This window comes from Pseudopodoces humilis, chromosome 2 (assembly GCF_049639895.1).
Source record: "Pseudopodoces humilis isolate 2021_Gansu_Grassland_sample_001 chromosome 2, ASM4963989v1, whole genome shotgun sequence".
NCBI lineage: Eukaryota > Metazoa > Chordata > Aves > Passeriformes > Paridae > Pseudopodoces > Pseudopodoces humilis.
In genome coordinates, this window is record NC_142201.1 from 30,571,146 (window position 1) to 30,586,566 (window position 15,421).

The 15,421-nt window shown below is 42.8% G+C and overlaps 1 protein-coding gene across 3 annotated transcripts in view; it reads left to right on the forward strand.

Moving 5' to 3' along the window:
- The first annotated feature begins 7,992 nt into the window (after positions 1-7,992).
- MGAT4A (alpha-1,3-mannosyl-glycoprotein 4-beta-N-acetylglucosaminyltransferase A) overlaps positions 7,993-15,421 on the forward strand; it is a 73,571-nt gene continuing 66,142 nt past the window's right edge. The window contains exons 1-3 of one of the 3 annotated variants that reach the window (XM_088051959.1): positions 7,993-8,102; positions 10,629-10,717; positions 11,980-12,294. In XM_088051959.1, coding sequence (XP_087908085.1) covers positions 12,201-12,294 — 94 coding nt within the window. In that variant the 5' untranslated portion in view covers positions 7,993-8,102; positions 10,629-10,717; positions 11,980-12,200. Of the gene's footprint in view, positions 8,103-8,756; positions 8,773-10,628; positions 10,718-11,979; positions 12,295-15,421 lie in introns of those variants that run through there. The other 2 variants (XM_088051960.1, XM_005516526.3) reach the window with 2 other exon arrangements.

Genomic DNA, 15,421 nt, shown 5'->3' on the forward strand with positions numbered 1-15,421 from the left:
TCTTGCACTTGGCAACCTCATCTAATGCAGAAGGAAAAGGAGACACAGGAGAGACAGGGAGGAAAGCCACTGCTTTCCAGACAAGTCCACTTCAGCCCAGTGTGAAGCTCTCTGTTTTGTCCTTGCTTTTCCCTCCCTTCAGCTCTGGCAGTCAGGGAAAACACCCAGTCGTTGGTGGTTTTAAAGTTTAATTATCCATTAACAGGAGTCATCCTTGGAACATGTTGCTACACATGTGCCCTAACTCTGTGGCCTATAATCACCTTAAAAACCAAAGAACTGCATGTGTCAGTCCTGTCATTTATTACATTTATTACAGATCTGTTTCTCTCAGGATAGGGATAACAGCAGTATTGCATGATATGCAATATGTCAGTGATATAGCTGTTTCACTTATCAAATTCATCATCACCAATGTGGTCCCAACCTAAGAAAGGGTTTATTAATTGCTCAGTGTGCTCCATCTGCCAGTGGTACTCAACAGCTTTGATTGGAGTCTGCTCTTGACCCCTGTCTCATTCACTCTCATTACCTGCACATTTGGTGGGTGGAATTAGCATTTTCCCACGTGGCAGCACAGCACGTGGGATCACACTAGGAGCTGTCATTATGAAAAGTAATTTTTGGGAATAAAATACAATATCAACCCATTGTTCTTAAACTGCTGGTTTCCCTTTGTATGCCAGGAGAGTAATCTGCATGCAATTGAGAGGAATCTGAACACCTACTTTGCAAATGGAGATAGGAATCTAAAGCTTTCTTTAAATCAGTGAAGAAAGGGAATACACTGCTTCATTAAAAAATGTATGCCCTCAGTATCCTTCCTTGGGGAGAGAGCTGCCTGATAGTCCCAAAGCTCTTACGTTATTACTATAATTTTTGTTGCCTGTTGGAGCTGCAGCAGTGCCTAGCTTGATGCTACTTATGGTATTCCAGCTATATGGTTAGAGGTCCTGTCTGACTGAGGTTCACTTCTCCTTTTCCTAAAATTATGCTCTAAAAAGTCCTAAGACCTAGGAAATAGTACTCATTATTTCTAAATGCCACAAAGAATGCTCCTGTGCTATCTACGTTTTCCTTGCCACCTACTATCCTTCACTACTGCTTGGATAACTACAGGTTTGCTTTATAGGGAGGAGATGGGATTCTATATTGGCAGAAAGATAATGCTCAAATGAAAGAAACATCACTAAAACCTTTAAGGCCAGTTAGAATGACTTAATACAGCCTGAAACCCTGCTGTGATAGGGCAAAGCATGAGATCTTTTCATTACAGCAGAGCAACAGCTCTTCTAGTTAAATGGAGAGTGGATTTGATAATTATTTTCAGTGCTGCAGTTCACAGGTTCACAGTGATTCTCTTGACACTTGATGTGTCTTGGAGGCAGAGAAGTTAATGTTAATGATATGTACCATAGGTTGAACAAGGGGCTCTAAAGGAAATCTCTTACTCCTTCTCTCCCCACCCCAAATCGCCTGCTGACAGAATCACTTGGGCATAAACCTCAGGTTCAAGCAACAGATTTCATCCTCTCCAGGCTATATTTGAGCCTGCTGCTCCATGGCCCTACCGTGCTGTGGAATGACTCGCACAGTAAATACACTGTTCAGGGTGAAATTTAAAGCATGCAGATTGATGGTAAGACCAAAAACCCCTTGCCAATGATTAGGAATAAACTGGATTTGAACATTTTACCCATATATGATGGGATGGGGCTGGACATCATTAGAAGAGTGGAAGCTTCAGGGTCATGTTTTGTCAAGATGCTTATGAATCTGTCTCTTCTTGCATTCATACCAGTTTTAATGGGATCAACCACTTCTGCCTGCTCCTCACAATATTGGCACAGTATTATGAAAGCAAAGCAGCTGGGGAAGACAGGAGAGTGGCACAGGATCAGAGGAGCAGATGTGATGAGGCAGGCACAAGAGGAAGGGTTCTGCTGCTTTGCTCTTGAGGTGAGGCTGACTCAGGTGCTGGTGGGCCACAGGTGATCACTGCTGTTAGCACAAATCTTCACTGAGCCATCATCTCCAGCACCAGGTTCCACATACACAGTGTGGATTGGGAATTAGGTCACTAGGCATGAATGCACACAGCTAGTCATTCATGGACATGCAACCTGCTCCATCCTTGAAAACATTCCATTAACTTGTTGCTACCCACCTCCTAATTGATCTTTTGCTGTGAGAAGGAATCTTCATTCCCTGCCCCATGCTGTCTCTAGTGGCAGAAAATGTTCATCCTTGTGCTCTCTATAAAGAAAGAGGTCAGGTCAGCATGAGGAAGCACAGGAAGCTTTCCCTTGCTCCTCCATCTGTAGAGCTTTTGTCTTAATGAGGCTTTTCTCAGGCTATTGATCCCATCAGAAATAGAACATAAAGTGAAGGGATGTGGCAGCAAATGCTTTATTCCAGTTTGGTCTGTAAGAGATGTCCAGATCTGCCATTCAATCAGCAGGGGAAGGAAAAGACATCCACTCTCCTGACATCTCCTGAGTTACAGGCCAAGAGTAGGAGGGAGAAACTTACCCCAGAGATAGATTTTAGCCAATAGCCTGGTGCCTGGTTTTGACTCTTTAATATCTATCAAAGTGGATTGAACCATGCCCTGAATAACCCCACCTTACTGTGAGAAGAAGGATTGGTGAAGAATAAACAGGCTGGGTTAGACAAGAAGAGAGATGAGACAAAGAAAGTGATGCAAAGACTAATGTGCAACCAGCCCCACTCTTTGACAGGGGAGACTGTGCCAGAAGTCCAGAGTACAAAGTTTTATAGTTTGTGCCCTTGGCAGTCAGTTGTTTAGATTTGCATTGCTTTTGCAAATTTTAGATCAGTCTTCACAAATCTTCACATCTTTGGCAAATATGCTAGAGCCTTAACTGTGCATTATTCAAGTAGGTATTTGGGCATTTGCAGTGAGTGGAGCTGGAAAACCATTACAGTTCATAACAATTCTGCACAAAATAACTAAGAGTTACATAGGGGACACAGACTTTCTCTTTCAAAGCTCATCTCTCAAGTGAGACACTATGCTGGATTTTGACACACCCTTCTAAAATACCTTATTTTTGCCTGTGCAAGTTGCCTTGGATTCTTTTGCCATGCTGTCTGGACCTATATTCAGTTTTTCTAGGAAAGAGTGAAACAGACCTTTAGAAGAAGAAGATCTTCAGAAACCCACACTTGCTAAGGACTTAATTCAGACTTCTCTTTAACTGCAGCTTCCTGGCCGTCAGTAGATCATCCACCAAGTTACCCTGAGGTAAGTTAAAGGAGAAACCTTCACATTGTGCTTTGCTTACAATGAAGATGTCCAGTGTGTGAAGTCTACTTATCAAAATTTCCCTGAACATTTTTCTTCTAATTGTATGAGAGCAGTACGATGAAGTAGGCAACTGGAAAATGAGTTGGCAATCAAAATCCTTAATTCTAAATGTGATTTCCTTTCACTACGATTACCTATTCAATATAAGTGTATCTGACTGTTCTTTAGCCAGGCACTGGACCTCCAACAGCTACCATCAACAATATTGGCTCACTATGAACTTCACAGTTTCCAGGTTCATGTTTATGTAACAGTACAAATGCATTTAAAAGCCTCTGCCTTCAGAAGGAGATGAATAAATGTAAATGTTCATCACCTTTGAGCACATGGCAGAGGCGTTTGCAGCTCAGACAGAATCTCCACAGAGAGGGGAATGACAGTGATGTGGGGGTGAGGGTAATGAAACACAGACTCAATGATCTTAATGGTCTTTCTCAATCTAAATGATTCTATGATTCTGTAAGTTTGGAGACCAACCTCTTCCTACCTTCCCAAAAGACTTCTCAGACAGATTATTTGCTCTCTCTCACTCCTCAGTTTTTATCTTATTGAAGTGGAACAACAATTTGCCTACTGGAAAGGACCACACCTGATTTCTGAGCAAAACAACTCCATGCGGAGATGCGGCATCACAATATAGAAGATTATTTCATAATGTTATCATGGAAAAAGACAGAATAAAGATTACCTAAATGTGGCATTTTATGGCTACTAAGCATTTGTATATATAATTGTATTTCAATATGATTTTCTACATCCCTTTTCTTGTGGAGTATTAGTGCTACACCAGGTGCTACATGAGCCATGAACTCTACATCTAGCAGCTTTATGTATAAAATAAGTTTATAATACTAAAAACTAAAACCTGTATTTTGCAAACTAGCTCAGCAACTGGAGGCATTCATTTCAGTTTACATCTACAAAACTGGAATGAGATCTGAATTTGCATGGGCATAAACTCTGTCTGTGAGATGGGAAAATCTTCTGTATTGTCATGCATACAGCATTTAACCTAGTAATAGGAAGGGCATGGGAAAGCTCCTTTTCTCCCTCCCTTCTCTTCCCATGAGCCAGGCCTCCTGATGCCCTGCTATGGTGCCAGCTGAGGGCCTCAGATCCTCCCTGTGCTGTGCCATGACTTGAAGTCCATCTCCTAAGCACACTGTGTTTAAGAACATGGTTGAAGGGCAGTTGGCTTTTTCTTCCCCTATCCATGTACTGTAGGGATGGCATGTGGCCCTAAGCAGGAGCCAGCCTGGGGCACAGAACAATTGCAGGGGCAGTGGGCAACTATGGCCAGTCCTTCCGTGATTATCACTTGGCGTACTTGTGCCCCTCATTCTTCATTGTTGATATGGGAGTATGGAAAAGGCCCAGCAAAAATAGATCTTCTCTGAGCAAGGTGCTCAGCTAACATAAAGCAAAAAATACTTGGTCATGAAAGTTTTACAGTTGAAAAAAGAAAAATTGAGGTGAAATGGAGCTAGAAGCACTGAGAGGAATTTGCTCTGTTAAAAAACAGGGCTAAGTGGCAGGCTGGGAATAAATCCTGTCTCTAAGACAGGACTCAATTTTTGGTTGGGAGATGCAGACAATTTTCTGATGGCCATTTTTCAGCCAAACGACCATTCAGATTTTTGCTCCTACTGCCAAGCATCTCTACCTTTTTTGCATCTTTCCCAGTGCCTGAGAAAGCCAGAACATGATCACAGTGAAATGCAAGAACAACAATAGTGTTGTGCTTCTGAAGGAGTCAGGAAAATGTTTGGATAAAACAAGCTCCAGATCTGATGAATAGCAAGAACCACAGCTTTATAGAAGTTGGCTGCCCAGCTGTGCAAACACTGTAGCATATATGAAATTATGGCAGGCCTGGAGCATCTTCTACCAATTTGTCTTTACTCTGATAGTTAGGTAATACCTTAACAAAAATCTCTCAGCATGAAATCTTCCCTCTGTTGAAATATGATTATTCATTTCTCTCTTGTGTTGTTTTATTTCCTGCTGGTATAGAATAGCAAGCTCCTTGGTAATTATTTTCTTCCAGCAACCAAAGCTGGAATACTAGGGAATTAAACTTCCTGTATTTTTAAAATTCTATTTTCTCCCCTCAGGTCTCCCCTGTTAAGGCTGTTACAGTGTATGTACCTTACACTTGCATTTAAATACTATTTTGGGAGTTTCAGATTGCTTAATCATCCCCCATTTCAGACTGATACTCCAGTTGAACAGCAGTGGCTGCAGGATGAAAGAATAACTCAGCAGGAAGAATGAATTAGAAATTTGCTGGCATTAAATATTGGTCAGGCCTAAAAGAGGGCTGCTATCCCCACCATAAGTAAGGGATGTTTCAGTGTGCCTGTCCCAACCCCTTTCCACTGGCAGCTCCAGCATTTCCTTCACTATGCACTTTGTCATGCATCAAGCAGTGGAATATGCCAAGAGGCATTCGATTATTGGTGTAGTAGGTCAGATGAGGGTAATGTGGATTTTTCCCCCGTTTTGAACTTTGCCTTCTTTCTCAGGAAAGAAGCGTAACTAACTCAAGACAAAGATTGTCAGAGGAACAACTACATTGCACTCTATTGTTTGGGGAAGTTAATAGTTAATTTGATACTGTCAAGCTCCAGTCAGTAAACTTTCATAATGCAAACGTTCAATCAGTGAAAGGACAAAAAGTGGGAAGGCTCAGACAGTCCTTGTGAAATAACTGTCATTATACTCATCTTGTAACAGAGTCTTTTCTTCAGCAGACTAAGCTCTCCTGATAAAAGAACTTTTATGTGAAAATGTCTCTGCCAGTTTTTTTTTCCAGCATAGAAATGCAAAAATTCATATCCCTAAGCAGCACTAATCTATTAGTTGCAAACAATGGTGCCTTTAATGTTTCTAGCTTGTTGGGATCTCTACAGGAAATTCTGCCATAGATGTGTCTGTGTGCATGAGGATATGCATGCTCTAATTTTTGTTTGAAAGTTATTGTGCTGAATTTGTTTTTCAATAAAAAATCCACTTCATTCCACTTTGTAAAAGGGAGGATTGAAGCACATATTTACATAATAAATTCTCACCACTCAATGAGTAAAATCACAGAACAGCCTGGGTGTCAAGACCTTGCAAACTTCTCCTGAGCTTCTTTATTTCGATCTGCCTGAATTGCCACCAGACCCTCTTTGAAATCTTTGAAAAAGACAGAAAATTCACTGAGGGCTACTGTGCAGGTACCCAAATGTGTAAAAATACTGTAATGTGTTGAAGCGCTGGTAAGAAAACATGAAAGCATATGGAAACTTGTTAAATGTCACTCTTCAGACAGAATAACTTGCAAGATTTTTCCACAGTTTCTAGAGTTCTGGTGGAGAACTATCCTACTACATCCAGCATAAGAGCCTTAATGGAGAGTAAAACTCCACAGGTTTCCCAAAGAAGTTATTGATGGCCCAATCCTGGCAGTGCTCAAGGCCAGGCTGAATGGTACTCCCGAACAACTCGGTCTACTGAAAGGTATCCCTGCCCATGGCAAGGGCCTTGGGACTAGATTATCTTCAAGGTCCCTCCCAATACAATCCATTCTGCGATTCTATAGTTCTGTGGATTTTGAAAATGTCTACTATGGACTTTGAAGTAGGTATAAGGTAAGCACAGAAGAGCAGCAAATCAAGTTCATGAAAAGGATTGAACATAGCCAAGCAGTTAGCACTACATGTCAAGGGCAGAACTCTTGTGAAGATAGATAGGATCCTACCCTAAGCTAGGCATGCCATCTGATTTGAATGGAAGTTTTCAGACCCTAAAAGATGCGTGGAATTCCTGGAACACATGAAACAAACCACTCAAGATAGGGGATTACTTACAGAGCAGCAGCATCATGACCCTAAATAATGAACCCATAGAGTAAAGCTGTCACTGACTTGCTCTCAGCAATTGCACGGTGCAGGAACCTCTGAAGGAAACCGAGTTCATTTTCACACCCACACGGCTGTACCTGTGTAGCCACCTCGTGGGCGGCCCACATGCCACTGCACAAGAACACTCTGCCCAGAGCGGCACAAAGCACAGAGGGCTCCTTTTACTGGTGTGAAGCAACAAGCAACTCTTTAGTTTCAACAGCTCTCAATCCAAGCTCCGGGAGGTGTTTATTAGCAGGGCTTGAACTCAACGGTAAAATTCATGACTGTGACTTCTTGTAAGTAGTGAGCCAGCAGGTCACACGGGGCACCTATACACGTAGTTTGCTTGGCAGCTACACGCAGATGGAGAAACACCCACTTTGCAGGCCAGGGGCTCAGTCCTAACCCGAACTCAGAGCGCACCTCAACAGGGGGAAACTAGCACCCAAGCGCTGGCACAACCTGGGGCTCTCCCCAAGCCACAAACCCCTAAGAGCGGCTCTAGAAAAAAGGGAACACGCTGCCGAAAAGCGGCACTCCACGACACCCAAAGACATCACAACACACCACCCCCGCTCCCGGCTCCCGCTGCAGGCGGCTTTGCGAGACAGCGCCATTTATAGCCGCGGCCGAAGAGAGTGACAGGCTGCCCAGCCAATGAGTGGCGCCATCCACGGCGGCGCCCATTGGCTGTCCGCGATGCTGGCGGGCGGGTGGGGCGGGGCTCCGCGCACTCCATGGCGCTCGGGGCGGGGGGCGGTCGCCGGGGCTGGGCGCGCTGCTGACGCGGGGGGCGGGCGGGGAAGGGGAGTGAGAGCCCCGGCGGAGCCCGCACTGCCCCCGCGCCCCGCGGCTCCGCCGTGCCGGAGCGCCGCGTACAGGTGAGGACGGCAGCGGCGGTCAGCGCGTCCCGCTGCCCCTGCGCGCCCCGCGCCCCTGCGGACCGCCGGCTCGGCTCCCGGGGGGTCCGGGGACGGGCGGGTCTCCTCACACTCTGGAGCGGCAGTACGGCGGAGGCGCGTCCCTTCCCCGCGGGTCTCTGCGGTGTCGCCGGAGGGAGGCTGGGGGCCGTCCTGCTCCGCCATCTGCCCGCCCGCTCCTCTCTGCGCTCCCGTGCACCTGCGTGGCGGTGCGGGGAGCCCCGGCCGCTCCTCCGCAGGACTTGCTTCGCCGGCTGCTCAGGGGTGCCGCGGGGGTCGGGGGCAGAGCGGCACTGCGCCCTCTCCCTTTCTTCCTGGGGTGCCTGGGGGATACCCCGCTTCCCACCCTTCCTCCTCCTCCTCCTCGCCGCGCGCTGGGATCGCAGGGGCGTTCGGCAGAGTTTGCAGTTTCCTGTGTCTGTTCCTTCCCCCGCAGCCTCGCCGCGATGCCCCGGGCGCCGCGCAGCTCCCCGGACCGGCGCTCTCCCTCCCCGCCTCCCTCCCTCCGTCCCCGTCAGCTCTCGCCCTCTGCCGCCCGGCAGAGCTGGCGGCTCCCGGTGCCCGTCACCCTCCCGATTTTTCGCTTCCCCACCGAGGTAGCTGCGACCGGGGCGGAGGGACACCGAGAGAGGTCCTGACTAACTCGGGACGGTTTCCAGGAGGCTGCCGATGCCTCTTCCCCGGGTTTGAGGGCTGCGGGACGCCAGGGCGGCGGGTGGCGGCGGCCGGCTGCGCGCCTCGGGCTGTGTGGGATCGTGTCAGTGGAAATACGGCGGAAAAGCCCCTGTTTTAGCAGGTCCCCGCCGCCTTCGGCTTTTGGCTGCCGTTTCCTCACGGGCCGTTCTTCCGTGCCTTCAAGAGCAACCTTTTCAGTGCAGCAGTGCTACCGCGGTGGGTGATTTCGCACCCTCCCGGCAGGATGGGGTCTGGCTCATCCTCTCGGAAGTCTGGCACGCTTCGTGCTGTGATCCCGCACCATCCAGCCCTTCAGCAGCTATGTGAAGAGCCTTTGCAGGCGCACTGGAGTATTATCAGTTTTTATGGTTTGCTGTTGGGAATACGCTTTGTATGTATTTTGGGAGTGTCTGGATACAAGCAGAAACTTCTCGGTTTATTTAAGACGTGATTCAGTAGGGTTCTGCTCAGCATCTGAGAGGTGCCGGCACCTTCAGCACCCGTAGCCTTCAGCATCCAGCCGGGTCATTCCCTTTGGTCTGCAGTGGGAAAGGTTCAGGTCATAATGGCGCTAGCGAATTTCATAGGCTTCATCTGTCTAGTTATACCCTATCACACTGTCATCTCAAACTGGATTACCCTTCAGTTAAATTTGTTTAGAATGTGCTGTAAATTATTGAACAAACCTAAAGTGACCACCTGGGAGTTAAATAATTTATGTGGAACTACACATGTGTTTCTGCTGGTTTGGCTATATGCATTTTTAAAAGCTGGATCGTGTCTGGTTTATGTATAGCCTTGATGTATGCAGTTTGATATAGTGAAATGCTTAAATAATCATCTAAGTACTGCTGAGCTATAGCTGAGCTGCTGGTGCCTGTGCTAACAGGAGTGATTACAGCACCCAAAGAGAAGGATGAAAGCAGAACCAGCCAACTCATACTCATGATAATTATTGATTTGACACAATGTTGTGCATACTGACTGCTGGTTGAATCAGGTTACTACTGTTCCTTTTACTTTTTTGTTTTCTGATTTTTTTTCCTGACTCTGTTTTTGAGGATTCAAATAGCACAATGAGAGGCCCTGATCGCAACGTCTTGATTTTGTTGCAGCAAATGTAAAGATTATGCCCATGTTTTCTGGAAAGGCAGACGTTTCACTTTCCTTGCATTATCAGATAATATTTCTACTTGCCTGGTTGCCCTCTCTCATTTGCACATTGGAACAGCCGCCAGTTGCCCTCACTGGGATTATCCCTCTAGCTTGCAGCCTGGTCCTTTGTGCACACCTGAGGTGCTCTAGGGAGTTTGGCTGATGCTAAAATACTGAGCAAATTAGATAACAGCTTAAGCATCCTTGCTTCAGAGACGCTTCAGCTGAGTTAAACTGTTCATCTCGGTATCCTAGTAGCTTATTTTGGTAGTTTGGGAATCACACAAACTTCCTAAATTCACATGGACAATCCTTATAAAACTTTGGGACTTGGGATCTTTGCCTCTCCTTGCTCTTAAAGTTCATCAAGACCTTTATCTTCTCACCTAATTATTGTTGCTGATACTTCTGGCTTGTATTATGCCCATCTCCCATCCAGAGTGCTGGTACTGATGATATTTCCTGGCATTGTGTGCTCTCTGTGTTAGCTCTCTATAGGTGTCTCAGTTGTCTTTATCTCTCATTGTGTCGATCTTGGGTTTCTCATAAGGCGTTTTGCAGTTCTTTATATTCCAGTTCATTATTTTGTTTCTCACTGAATGTTACCATCTACTGTGTCTGCTTCCCATGTACTTGCTTTTGTTCCCTTCCTCATAGGTACTGTGGGCTTTCTGAGTTAATGTTTAAAGCCACAAACCCATCTGTGCATGAAGTTCCTCAAACAGAGCACGTTGCTGGCATGATAGGTGAGGTAACTGTAACCTGGATGTTGTGACTAAGATTTGAACACAAGAACATGTAGTTTTGCAACTTTATTGTTTGCTTCCATTCTTTTTTTGACCATGGTTGTTGGTTATGCTTTGTTTTGTGGGCTCCTTAGTAAAGGTAATATGTGCTGTGATAAAAGATTGGGAAGAATAGTTCAAATTTGACTGGAATCTCTTGGTAGTGTAATGATAAAAAGTATTTTTTTCCCTATTGTTTTGAATGCAGCAAGGCAAGAAGGTGACAGAGACTGCTTCCAAAGAAAATGCAGAGCAAGTTACTTATTGCTGAGTAACATACTTGTATCAGATACAGTTTATAGTGGAGGAAAAAACTTGGCAGTGCCTCGAAAGAGTGTTGACTGCAAATGTTTGACTACTGTAAAGATGATTTAATTCTTTGAAAACCCCTCCCCTCTCTTTTGAAGTTGGTTTCATTATTGCCCTCTAATCTCTTTGTCTTGCTTAGGACCGTGTGATTAGATGCTGTGTTTGGCCAGTTAATAATTTTCTAATTATCATAACCAGGGTATGGAACTTTCCTAATAAAACTGAACTGTAGATAAATAAGGTTTTATCTTTATGCCTGTGTGGTAGAGATAGAGGGGTGATACGGTCATACCATGGCTTTCTGAGGGCTTCTGGTTGATGCCAGTTGGTATGGATTGAGCAGTCTCTGCATGTGGGACTATAGTCTGTACTTTAGCTGCAGCTGAGATAGGAAAAAAATGGTTGTGGATGGATCAAATCCTCTTGAACTGAGCAAAGATGAACGATGTAGGTTTGTACACGGTGTTCAGAGCTCTGGTCTCTCAGCTTGCTGGAGGCAGTTATGCTCCTGAAGTTACATGAGACCTCACTGATTTCAGAGGGGTTTTGTTGATGTGAGGTCTTAGGAGTAGGGCCTTGAGTTAGTGCGTCCTGAAAGCAGCTTTTGTATCAGTTTGACACCTGCTAGGTGACACATGACCTTGCCTTGAGTTGAGAATAAAATTAATGTTGGTAATGTGTGTGTTTGTCCTTCAGTGACCAAATTCCTGTGAAATACAGCTCCCCTAGATGCAAATAGTCTTAGAAAAGGCACACATTAATCTAACAAGTTCTGTTCTCTGAGGCAAGACTGAGCCAGCGAGAGGGAGGTGCATGTAAGACACAGCAATAAAGGTGTAGTGTGTTTCGGTACTTGGAGGACTATTCTAAGTATTTTTGACATAATCTGTTAAAATTTTGTTTCCTTTAAACAGAACTAGAAGAATAAAGAGAAGTTGGATTGATGAGAACTATAAGAAAACGTACAACAGTTTGGAGTGGATTGATTTATGATACGTCTGATACGTGAGGGCTACATTTTGTGTCACTGTTGTCCAGCTGCTGGTGGAGTACTTCAGCTGACTTCATTGCAGCAAGCCCAGCAGATAGGTCCTCATCACTAACAGAACATAAGCAAGTGTGATGCTGAAATGAGATGAGGCTCCGAAATGGAACTGTGGCCACCGTGTTAGTTTTCATCACTACTTTCCTCAGTTTGTCCTGGTATACTGCATGGCAAAATGGGAAAGGTAAGGAAAAAGCTCCAAAACCTAATTACCTTCAAGTGGCTGCATTTCTGTGTGCTGCTGCTGTATGTTAGCAATCTGTAAATTGCTTGTTGAGTAGCTGTGATACAGAAGGTACTGCCTTGGTGAGAAATAAACACTTGCTGATAAGTTTAGGAAAATTAACTTTGAGTGGTCCCCATTTAAAAAGGAAAAAAAAAAAAGATACCTGAACAAAACCAAACGCTGCTCTTGGAGGAATGGGTTGGTCAAGGCTTAGGAGTTGTGATTTGATTTTATTATTTTTTTTTATCCTGGTTTATGGTTGTTGGAGAAACATATGTTTGTTTTTGGTTGGTGGTTTATTTATTTATTTTTTTTGCGTGTAACATATGGCCAATGGACCCAACTAGAGAATGTTATTTTTGGTGCTGCTTTCTGTCTTCCCTGGTGGTTTACTGATGGCAATGGCAAACTGCCAATCAACACTGTTGAGAGACTTTTTTTGCTGGCTTTGAGAAAAATTTAAAATGTCTTTTATTAAAGTACCGTGTAAGAAGTGAAATAAAATGATCAAATTGACTAGGTAAAAGGAAATGCATCTATTAAAATAACATGAACAATTTTATAAAATACTTAAGCAATTGTTTTGTGTAGTAGACTTTTACGTGTTCATATATCTTTAATCTTACTGTACTCCCTGTGAACCCTGAAAAATTCAGTTTTTCTGAGAGTTGGGATTGTTTATGAAATTAAGATGATTTGGTTTTGTCCTTCAGCAAGGCAAATAAACTTGTTCAGCAATGTTTTCTGTAAGAAGAAAGGATTGGTTTTTTTTATTTGATAAACATCTATCTCTTGGAAAATAGTAGACTATATCCTTCAAAGATCAAGTAATTTTAAAACTGATTTTGTCTTCAGTGATTGTTTGTTCTGATTGTTCTGCAGAAAATATTATTTTCAGTTGTTCCTCAGGTCCAATTAGAGGAAGCTGAGGTTTTCCAGGAATACTGTCTGTTGTAGCATGTTACTTGTTACTCCTGTTTAAGTATAAAAGAAACAGATGCTTTCTGTGGCATGCTGATTTTTTTTCCATTGGGCACTTGTGGAAGAAGCAGATGCTTTGTGGTGTGATCTCTGCTGTAGCAGTTGGTTGGTAGGCTACCCTTCTGAATGCAAGCAGCAGAAAAATGTCAGGTTCTCAAGGTTATGGTAATATATAGATTTTTTAATTAGACAACAAAAGCATACATGTGCCTAAGACAATGGTGTCTGAATAGCCCTGGAAGTAGTACTTTCTTCATTTGACTGATAACAAATTCAGTAGTTAGATTTTTGCTAATTTCTTGCTTAAGAACCTTGTAAGAATTTTGTTTTCACTTCAGCAAAGATATGTATCTATGAAATTCTTTCAATTTTTTTCTTTCTTACCTAATATATGACTTACAAGTCTTGTTCTCTTTTGTCAAAGCATGACACAAAGAAAATTCTCTGCTAAATTAACAAAAAACTACTGTTTGGAGAGTATGCGATATATGGCACTTTGCAACAATTTAAGCTTTTGTTAGTTAGACTACTCTATTTTTTTTCTACTTTTGTTTTCCATCTGACTGCTTAGAATCAATACGTTCTTAATGCTGGTATAAAAGTGCTGCATTTATCTTCTTCAAGATCTTTCTGTTGAGCATTAAGATGATAATTAGTGAAATAAAAATCAGTGTAACAAGACATCAGTAATGTCTTAATTAATCATAAATCACAGTTATGAAACAAAAGTCTAAATAATATTGTTTAAGAGAAGTGAACATAGAACATTGAACATTGTTTTTTAATTTTTAACTTTTTAAATTTTTTCACAGATTATTCAAAATCAAAACAGTTTTAATTCAGTACCATATTTTCAATCAATGCACAATCCAAAGTTTTCAGAAACTGATGGTAAATACTTGTTAAAGGTTTTTTTCCAGTTCAATGTTATTTTATAGCCTTGTGAGATGGTATTTTAATTCATTGATAACATTTTCATTACAAATTTTTGAGTGGCTAAGTTAGAAGCAAACATAGCTTGCTGTTCCCATTCACTGAAAGGCTGTGGAGTGTCACATTCTTTGATCATCATATTTTGTTTTTCATTACATTTAGATTCCTGTAGGTATTTGTCACTCTTAGGACAGCAAATTAAATCTACAGTTAGAAAGAAAATGCTATTTTTCACTTCCTTAAAGAAAAAGAAACCCCCCTCAAATTGCTCAATGATAACTAAAACAAATTCTGCTTTTTAAAGGAGAAGCATAATTTTTTTAACTGCCTCAATCAGTTTTCAAGTGATTAATTTTAATTTAAAAACTAAGATCTTGGATAATTGTCACTTGAAGTGCAACATCATTTATAGAATACCAATTAGATTGGGATTAAATTATATTTTTGTAGATCATGCCTTCCTTTAGTCAGTGTATGTAATCTATGTGGGATAGGATTTAGACACTTCTGAGTGATACAGACTTTGGTACTACTTTAAAGCACAAAAGTTTGTCTCAGCAGAACAATACTTTACAAACTTTAAGATATGCTGAGAAGTTGTCAGGAGCTGAAGGAAATACTCTGTTTTAAGTGCCATTGCTGGAAACAGCATGGCTGTATCTTACCCATAGGTTTGATTATGTGAATAACATTCCACAAGGCATATATTGCTATTTCCATGAAATGGCCAATTATATGATTTTACTTTTAAAATAACTGTGTTTGAAGAAAGTTGAATGAAATATCTTTGGTCATTGGAGAGAGTCTTCAAAATTAGTCCAAGGTCTTTGTTGCTTTCTGGACTTTGTGCAAGGTGTAGGAACACTGGTGTTGTAAGGAAGCAGTACAAGCCCTGATCGCACCTGGGAAAGACCTCTCCTGGGGGATTCTTGCAAATCAGTAGAGAGATCACTTTCTATGGTTTAAAATGTGCTATGGGTTAGCATAAGTGATGTACACGTTGGAAATGGAATCTTAAAAAATGCTGATTACTTTGGTGTGCAGAAGAAACACTTTTAAAGGTTCTGCAGTCACTTGACGTTCACATTTAGTTCAGTGTAAGATGTCCTTGAGTTCCTCCTAAAACCGAGCTCTTATGTAAGGAATAACTTTATGGTTAATACCCTCTCTT